Source organism: Gekko japonicus, unplaced genomic scaffold, assembly GCF_001447785.1.
Source record: "Gekko japonicus isolate JY-2015 unplaced genomic scaffold, Gekko_japonicus_V1.1 scaffold1666, whole genome shotgun sequence".
Lineage (NCBI taxonomy): Eukaryota > Metazoa > Chordata > Lepidosauria > Squamata > Gekkonidae > Gekko > Gekko japonicus.
The window spans coordinates 354272-363875 of record NW_015170331.1 but is presented as its reverse complement, the minus strand read 5'-3'; the positions used below and the strand labels follow the sequence as shown (position 1 = coordinate 363875).

At 49.8% G+C, this 9604-nt stretch overlaps 1 protein-coding gene across 5 annotated transcripts in view; it reads right to left on the bottom strand.

The window, feature by feature from the left end:
* The window catches only part of ACLY (ATP citrate lyase), a 101891-nt gene that overhangs the window by 51482 nt on the left and 40805 nt on the right, over nucleotides 1-9604 (bottom strand). For all 5 annotated transcript variants that reach the window (XM_015418132.1, XM_015418134.1, XM_015418135.1 and 2 more), the window contains exons 7-8: nucleotides 9290-9420; nucleotides 4288-4406 (exon numbers count right to left, since the gene is read on the bottom strand). In XM_015418132.1, the coding sequence (XP_015273618.1) occupies nucleotides 4288-4406; nucleotides 9290-9420 (250 nt within the window). The remainder of the gene's footprint in view (nucleotides 1-4287; nucleotides 4407-9289; nucleotides 9421-9604) is intronic.

The following is a 9604-nucleotide window of genomic DNA, read 5'->3' as shown; positions in this document are numbered from 1 at the left end:
CCGCCTAACATCAGATAGAGCTGGGTGTCATCAGCATATTGATGACACCCAAGCCCACACCTCCAGCCAATCTGGGCAAGGGGGCGCATATAGATGTTGAACAACATAGGGGACAACACAGTTCCCTGGGGCACCCCACACTCAAGGGGGAGCCTTCGAGACCGCTGGTCCCCAATCGCCACCCTCTGTCCCCAACCTTGAAGAAAAGAGGCGAACCATTGAAGAGCAAGCCCCTGAATCCCCACGTCGGCGAGGCGGCAGGCCAGCAACTGGTGGTCGACTATGTCAAACGCAGCCGACAGATCTAACAACACCAGTGCCGCCACACCACCTCGATCCAGATGCCTACAGAGATTGTCCGTCAGAGCGACCAGCACCGTCTCCGTCCTGTGGCCCGGGCGAAAGCCAGACTGGAAGGGATCGAGAACGGAAGCCTCATCCAGATAGCCCTGTAGCTGTGACACCACCGCCCTCTCGATAAGTTTGCCCAAATAGGACAAATTGGAAACCGGCCGATAGTTGGCCAATTTGGCCGGGTCCAAAGATGGTTTTTTCAAGAGAGGGCGGACCATTGCTTCCTTGAGTGCTCCGGGGAACCGTCCCTCAACGAGGGACTTATTGACAATCTCCCGCAGTGCACCTCGAAACCCCTCATGGCCTGCTTTAATAAGCCAGGAGGGGCACGGATCCAGGTCGCATGTGGCTGGGTGCACCGATACAAGCAACCTGTCAGCTTCCTCCAGGCTGAGTGGGTCAAAACCCACTAAACCCGGCACCAAAGACGTGCAAGGGGCCTCAAGTTCCCTAACTGTTTCAATTGTGGCAGGGAGGTCGCAGCAGAGAGCCAAGACTTTATCTGCAAAATAGCTTGCAAATGCCTCACAGCCTAAGTCCAATTCCCTAGCATTTTGCCTGCCCTGAGGCAGAGCTGTCAAAGACCGAATTACACTAAATAATTGAGCCGGGTGTGAGCTAGCAGATGCAATCGAGGTCGCCTAGAACTCTTTCTTTGCGGCCTTGACTGCCATCTCATAGGATCTTGACACTTCGTCATGAGCACGGCGCCACCGTCTCTCTAGCCGTCTCAGTTCTCGCTTCAGCCGCCGCAACTCCTGGGTATACCAGTGTGCTCGCCTATCACAAGTGCGGAGAGGGCGCCTGGGAGCGATCTCATCGATGGCTGAGGAGAGTCGACAATTCCAATCCTCCACCAGCTCATCTAACGAACCACCAGGGGGCCTCGGATCCCGCAGAGCCATCTGGAACCGCATCAGGTCCATTTGACTTCGTGGGCGAACCAAAATCAGCTCGCCACCCAAACAGGGTTGGCGTGGGGCATTCAGATGGGCCATCAGGGCATGGCACTGCCTGGGCAGTGATCCGGTCCACCGTGACTCCTGCTGCAAAGATCAGATCGAGCATGTGACCGGCCCAATGCGTGGGTGCCGAGACAAACTGAGTCCCAGTGCCGCCATGGACGACACTAGATCCACAACCTGGCTGGAGGCTGCGTCCTCAGCATGGACGTTGAAGTCACCCAAGACAATCAGCCTAGGGTGCTCCACCGCCCGGCCTGATACGGCCTCCAGCAGGGATGGCAGACTATTGGGCGGCGCGTTAGGTGGTCGGTACACCAACCAAATAGCCAAACTCTCAGCCTCCAGCATCACACCGACACACTCTATGCCCGTGATCTCTACCTGCGGGAAGCCTATCATGAAGATAACCCGGTCCGGGAGAATTCGAGTCCCTTCATTTTCCGCACTGCAACTTCCATTGTCATTCTGGGGGTGGTGGCCAGTTTCCAAACATCCAGCATTATTTTCTAATGAGTTATACCCACCACAAACAGATCCATAGTTTCCACTGCAAATAGCCCAAGGGGTGTCTGGAGATAACCTGGGCCAGGATATCCTGATCAGTGTTCCCCCCAAGCTGAGTTAGTGTGAGATAGCTCACAGTTTTTTAGCTTCCAGCTCACACTATTTTGTCTTAGCTCACAAAGGATAGCTCCAGACCAGAGCAAACTAATTTATGCAGTAGCCAAATCACTTGCTCACAACTTTAATGTCAGTAGATCACAAAGTAGAATTTTTGCTCACAAGACTCCACAGCTTAGAGGGAGCATCGATTCTGATGCCTTTCAGTTTTGGCAGTGGGACTCCCACAATCGCCCTGAAGCTGGTGGCCAATTTTGAGTCTTCTGGCTTCATTTTCTGATAAATTATGCCTGCCACAAATTTACAGATGGGAGGGACATGTGGATCCTTTTATTATTATAGATTTACGGTAGCAGAAAGCCAAGTGATTTTTTTTTTGTTATGATACTGGTTTTGGACCTGGGCCATATGGGGATGGGGGCAGGTGAAATCTTTGCCTGAAGGCCCACTGTGGCTCTTGGCAGCCCTGCCAGCTTTCACACATTTTTAAGTAATGCACTTTTGATGCACTAAAAGCAATCATTTGCAACTGGATTGGCCTGCATAAAACACGAAAATCTGGTTGTAAACAACTGCTTTGGTGCATCAATAGGGCATTTCCCCGTGTGTGTGAATGCAGGGCTTTCCCCTGAAACCTGTTCAGAAACTTCAACCTAATGCAGAATGCCAGCAACCTCAGGGGCAACAACTGGTCTAGTCATATTACAGTATCAAAACAACTATTTATTTCTGAGCCAAATTAAAGATTTTCAGTTTCGATTTTCAAAGCCTCAAATGGTCTGGGGCTTGTTATCTCAGACAGCACCGCTCCCAAATTTAAAACTGGCTGGTGAAGATGGCTATGAACGACAGCTTATCTGTATACCAGACTGGTATCCAGTAAGAAGGGATGTGGAATGGTACGGTACAGCACAGCCTTATTAAATCTAAGGAGGGTCAGAACTTAGATGGGGAGACCACCAAGGAGACTCTGCAGGGGACGGCAATGGCAAAGCACATCAGCTTCTCACTTGCCTTGCAAGACTGTTGCTGGGGTTACCTTAAGTCAGTTGCGAACTGACAGCCCATACATACATATCCGCCAAATAGCAGGGCCTTTTCAGTAGTAGTCCCAGAGCATCTTCAATGGGCTGCTTGGTTTGCTTCTGTCATTAATGCCATTTCACAATAGGCCAAACTGTTATTGTTCTGCTGTGCCTTTGCACAGGAGTTGTGTTGGTGAGATTTGAACTTTAATTAGTTTTGGACGTGTCATCAACTTCTGCATATCATTTTGAGAACTGTCGTTCAAGCCGTACAAAAACATTCCACGAGAAAGCAAATCAAGGAGTGATCAGCAGGGTATGAGGAAGAGCAGGAGAGCCTACTCAATCTCTCCAGTCCTCTTCCAAGGCCCTGCTTTGCATGCTCCTGCCTTCTGAGATTAGATGGGTGGCAACGTGGGAGAGGGCCTTTTTGGTTGTGGCACCAAAGTCCTGGAACTCTCTCCCCAGAGAGACTTGCTTCTCTCCTTCTATTGCCATCTTCCACCAGCAGGTGAAGACCTTTGTTTATCTGGTGTTCCCGGAGTGACCCCTCTTTCCTGCCCTGTTTTAGTGGTCTTTTAAATTTTTGTATGTGTAACTTCAGCTTGGTTTTAATTGCTTTAATGATGTGTTTGATTTCAATGACTTTTAATGATGTGTTTTTATTATTTATGTTTTTTAATTCGTTTGCTGCCTTGATGGCCTGGATGAAGGGAGAACAGCAGAGTATAAATCTTTGCAAATAAATAAAAAGCAAGCATGGCTTGTGGTAGGGTAAGGAGGAAGCACGCGTTTCTCCTGCCAGATACCTTTGTGGCCTGTTTGATGTTTTGGCTTAAAAGGTAAAGGTAAAGGATAAAGGTTTCCCTTGCTCAAGAGCTAGTCGAATGCAACTCTAGAGGGCGGTGCTCATCTCTGTTTCCAAGCCAAAGAGCCAGCACTGTCCGAAGACGTTTCTGTGGTCATGTGGCTGGCATGACTAAACGCCAAGGCACACAGAACGCTGTTACCTTCCCACCGAAGCGGTACCTATTTATCTACTTGCAATTTCTTGCTTTTGAACTGCTAGGTTGGCAGGAGCTGGGGCCAGAGACGGGAGCTCACTCCGCCACGCGGTACTTGTGTCTTGAACTGCCGAACTACAGACCTTCCAGTATGCAGCCCAGCGTCTTAACCCCTGAGCCACTGTGGCCCTTTTTATGTTTTGGCTTACAAAACAGCAACAAGCTTCTTCCTCTTGTGGCTGCCCTGAGTCTCTCTCCTCTGTACACTCTCAGCTTTCCCCCAGCCACCCCACTGCCGCAAGACCCCGCTCTTGGTACCTGTACACGACAGAAGCTCCGCCTCCAGCCACCATGGTCCAAATTCTGCCCTTTGGATTCAAGATGGTCAACTTTAAACTGGCTCCGCTCTTGGCATCGAGGTCAGCAATGTAGGCTTCCTGCAAAACAGAATCCCAGCGTTAGCAGAATCCCTCCGGGGCCAGAGCATGAAATCTCACGTTTCCCTGGTAACGTGAAGGTGGGGCGATTTCGCAGGAGATAATTCAGAGGACGAACGCTTGAGCTTCTCCCACCCATTAAGTTTCCACCTGCAAACATCCACTAAACTGTCATTCCCCAAGCCCAGCTGAGCTGCAAACCCGAAAGCCCCCATCTGTGAACACATGAAACTGCCTTCGACTGAGTCGGACCCCTTGGTCTGTCATGGTCCCTCCTGTCCACTCGGACCGGCAGCGGCTCTCCAGAGTCTCAGGCAGAAGTCTTCCACATCACCCACTCCCTGCACCTTTTAACTGGAGATACTGGGGACTGGGAGGGGGAGAATTAGCAGAACAAGGAAAAGAGAAGGGGGGGGAGGAGCGGATTGGATTTATATCCCGCCCTTCGCTACCCAAGGGAGTCTCAGAGCGGCTTACAAACTCCTTTCCCTTCCCACAACAGACACCCTGTGAGGTAGGTGGGGCTGAGAGAGCTCTGACAGAAACAGCTCTTTTTTAAGAACAGCTCTGACAGAACAATGGCTTGCCCAAGGTCATCCAGCAGGTGCAAGTGGAGGAGTGGGGAATCAAACCCGGTTCTCCCAGATTAGAGTCTGCCCACTTAACCACTACACCAAACTGGATTACGACCTGCAAGTCCTGTTAGGCCAAGATCTGTGTTCTCAAAAACGGGCATCCAGAGACAACATCTCCCTTCTAAGCTCTCTGAAGGTTAGAAGATGTGGCAACTGTCATGCCTACCTGTTTCCCCACAGAAGCCCTGGGGAGGGAGAAGATGGCCAGGGATCTCTTCCACAGAATCCTCAGCCAAGAGTCTTTGAGAAGGGAGAACTGCTGCTGATTTAGAACTAATTTCTCTCTCTCTCTACACACAAAGATGAAGGAAGCAGAAACACAGGGCTGAAAAGAGTTGCACAATACCCCCAAAAAGGTTGGGGAGGAGAATAAGTGTTCGCGGTAGGAAAAGAGGAAGACTCAACATGAGATGGATGGACTCAATAAAGAAAGCTACGACCTTCAGGTTCCAAGACCTAAGCAAGAAGAGAACAAACTGGATTTATACCTCGCCATTCACTACCCGAAGGAGTCTTAGAGCAGCTTACAATCTCCTTTTCCTTCCCCTCCCCACAACAGACACCCTGTGAGGTAGGCGGGGCTGTGAGAGCTCAGCTCTAAGAGAACTTGTGACTGACCCAAGGTACTTCTTCACACAAAAAGAGTGATTAACACATGGAATTCACTGCCAGAGGAGGTGGTGGCAGCTACAAGCATGAACAGCTTCAAGAGGGAATTAGATAAGCATATGGAGCAGAGGTCCATCAGTGGCCATTAGCCACAAGTTATAGATAGGGACAAGTGATGCTCTGCATTCTTGGTGCTTGTGGGGGGAGCAACAGTGGGAGGGCTTCTAGTGTCCTGGCCCCACTGCTGGACCTCCTGATAGCACCTGGTATTTTTGACCACTGTGTGACAGAGTGTTGGAATAGATGGGCCACTGGCCTGATCCAACATTGGCTTCTCTTATGTTATTATGTTCTTATGTTCACCAGCAGCTGCATGTGGAGAAGTGGGGAGTCAAACCCGGTTCTCCCAGATTCAAATCCACACTCCTAACCACTACACCAAACTGGCAAGGCTGTTAACCGTAGGACATTTTGGAGGACATTCACTGAAAGGGTCACCGTAAGCTGGAAGCGACCTGATGCCACATGACATACACAGAGACAGACCCAGGGCAACTCCTTCAGCCCACTCTGTCTGAAAAGAAAAAAACAGGTTGATGAAGCTGAAGGCTAAGATCTCCCCGGGCATCGGCTTAAGCCTCCTTCCACGATGCCCCCAGTCGCACTCTGAGAGCACGCTTATTAAAATTCCCAACAAGCCCAGGGAGTCTACAAGACTTCATTAGTGCCTGGCACGGAGAATGATTCAGTGCGGCTGAAATTAAAACTAATCCATTAGAAACGCGGCCAAATTGAGTTAAGAGGCGGCACTCAGAGGGCACACAAGACGGGAAGGGGAGAGAAAAAGGAACAGCTATATCTAAATGGGTTTCTTGGCCGCCACCCTCCTGCGTGCATCACTGCAATTATTAAATTGAAAATTCTGGAACGTCAGACAGCCACCGGAGATGTTCAGCAATGCAGATTAGCCTAATTCCAGGGAGAATGGAGCCATGCTGTTTTGAGGGAAATCCTGAGCCAGTGTTCCCTCTAAGCTGAGTGTGAGCTAGCTCACAGTTTCTTAGCCTCCAGCTCACACATTTTTGTCTTAGCTCAGGAAGGAGGGCTCCAGAGCAAACGAATGTATGCAGTAGCCAAATCGCTCGCCCACAACTTTAAAGGCCAGTAGCTCAGAAAGTAGAATTTTTGCTCACAAGACTCCACAGCTTAGAGGGAGCATTGACCCTGACTCCCTTCCAGTACAGTAGATAACCAGGGCTCTGGGCCTATCCCTGCTCTGCCCCACACTAGGGGAAACACAGACCTCACCATGCAGTGTAGCTGAGCACTGGGACCGATTTCTCGGTAGTTACAAGCGTTTCCATTGACCCTTTGAGTGGTCCGTATCTTGGGAAACTTCAAACACTTTTGAGGGCACGAGCTCTTAGGTTTGCCTACTCTCACGCCTAGGATAGAAGGGAGCACCAGCAAAAAAGGTCTCTTCATTATAAATTGTATTCAGATGAAACTGACAGTGCTTTTACACGTGCTGAATCATGCACTTTTAACCCACCTTCAATTTTGCAACTGGATGTTACTGCGTGAACTGGCAACATCCACTGGCAAAGAACTGCTAAAGTGCATTGGAAGTGCATTACTCAACATGTGTGAAAGTGCCAGAGGTCAAACGGGAGGCTTCCCAAGACTATGCAAAGCCAACCCAAGTCCTCCACCCACAACACTCACAGGTATAATAATAGTAAAGTGCCGTCAAGTCACAACTGCCTCATGGCAACCCCTCATGTGGTTTTTCAAGACAAGAGATGTGCAGATATGGTTTACAACTTAGTCTTCCTTGGCGGTCTCCCATCCAAGTACCAACAGGCCTGTAGCTACGGTGGGACTTTCGGGGGCTCCGCCCCTTTCTTAAAGGCACAGCCCCACAAGAACTTCTCCCGCAAATGCTTTTTCAGTCATTGTAAACATTATTTAAAGGCGTGTGCTCCTTTAAGCAGAGTGGGGTGCTGTAGTTGACTAATTCCTGCACTGAGCAAGGGGGTTGGAGTTGGTGACCTCTAGGATCCCTTCTAACTCTGTGTCAAGAAACTGGTCTCCTTTAAGAGAGTTTTCCTGCCTAAGTGTCAGCTTTCTTGACTACAGAAGTCATCACTCCCACCTGCCGGCTTCTTCTCAGGATTGTGGCTTAGGCTGGCAGAAGTGATTAACTTGCAGCAGCTGAGAACTGTCATCTAAAGTGGCTGACAGCCTGCAATTTAGAGATCTATCCTGGTCACAGCTTTCTATTGGCTAAATGGCTTTTCTTTCTGCACTGAGAACTTCAGCCCCACCAGAAAAAAAAAATCTGCTCCACAAGCCACAAAACCCCCTGGCTACAGGCTTGAGTACCAGCCACAATTGACCCTGATTAGCTTCGAAGCTCATCAGCACTCAGGCGAGTCTGGGCTAGTCAGGCCACTACTCATGTGCACATCGACGAAAAGCCACACAACCAATCACCATCTCAGTAACCCTTACAATGACTGTAGCTTGGATCCAAAGCCTCGCTTGCATTTGTGCCCCTGTCCGTCGTTCTACCGTACAGCAGCATTTCCCTCTGGCGCCACTGGTCTTGTGCGATGTCCAGTAGTGGGGGAACATGCTCTGCAGAGGAACTTGGCCCCCATAATAGGAAATGGTGCTGTCATGATCTGGGCTGTGCCACCAGAGGCCTACTAGGCCCAGGGAGCCTGGCTTGCAGTAGGTGAGGCTGGGCCTACAACTCCCAGAAGCTCCTGAGAGGTTTTAGAGCCAAAACTGACCAATAGGAAAAGAAGAGGGCTTGGAATAAAAGATCTGGAGCAGCAGGAAAAGCTGTTCTTCTTCCCAGGGGACAGAGCCAGAAGGGATTGAGGCTGCTGTAGGAAAGAGACCCTCATCCTGAGGGAAGGGTGAGTAGTCTAGTGCCACTTGGAATAGTGAGCTAGGGACAGTATAGATTTAGATGCATTAGGGCATTTGATTTCTTTTCTTTTCACCCACTTACTGTTATTATTCTGCACCTTGTTATTTGACCTCCTATACAATAAACTACTTTCACTGCTCACTCTACCTGGTCCTCACGCCTATTATTCGGCCAAAAGGGAGGTCAGAAGGTCTTGGGAGGGTGCTCTGGGCCTTCTTGAGGGAGCCTGGAACCAGCGTGGTGGCAGCCTCAGGTGACACCCCACCTGAGCCGTGACAGGTGCAATGCAGGGAAGGCTTAGGATGCAGTTCCGCGTATGATACTGGAGAATATACTTTCACTGTATTTACAGATACGGAGCCAAGACAGAGAGAGTTACACTTTGTTCAAACTTGACCTAAGGGTGCAATGCAGGGAAGGTGCAATGCAGGGAAGGCTTAGGATGCAGTTCCGCGTATGATACTGGAGAATATACTTTCACTGTATTTACAGATACGGAGCCAAGACAGAGAGAGTTACACTTTGTTCAAACTTGACCTAAGGGTCAAAGCAAGATTTGGCGAGGGAGGGAATTTGCTGACAGTTCACATGCCATGAAATGCCAAGGCACTGGCTGTGCCGAAACTCTTTCTAGCCAGGGGCACTGGCTAGAGTCGCCTGGAGGAACAGCAAACTGGCTCCGCGGCCCTTCTACTTGCCTCTGGATATGCCTCTCTTCCAAAAGGAGGGGGGAACTCCACGTCGCCCCATTTCACTTTGCAGATATAGTCAGCTGTTGCGTCAATCTTTGCTGCCAGGTCCAGCACGTAAACACCCTCTGCAGTTACGACTGTATTTAGGGGAAGGGAAAAAGAACAGTTGAGTCAGCACGCACTTTCCCCTAGCTGCTCCTAGACAGAGAAAAGCCACACAAAGCAGTTTACTGAAGGGACGTTGCAGGCAGTGTTCCCTCTAAGCTGAGTTAGTGTGAGCTAGCTCACAGTTTTTTTTAGCCTCCGGCTTATACATTTTTG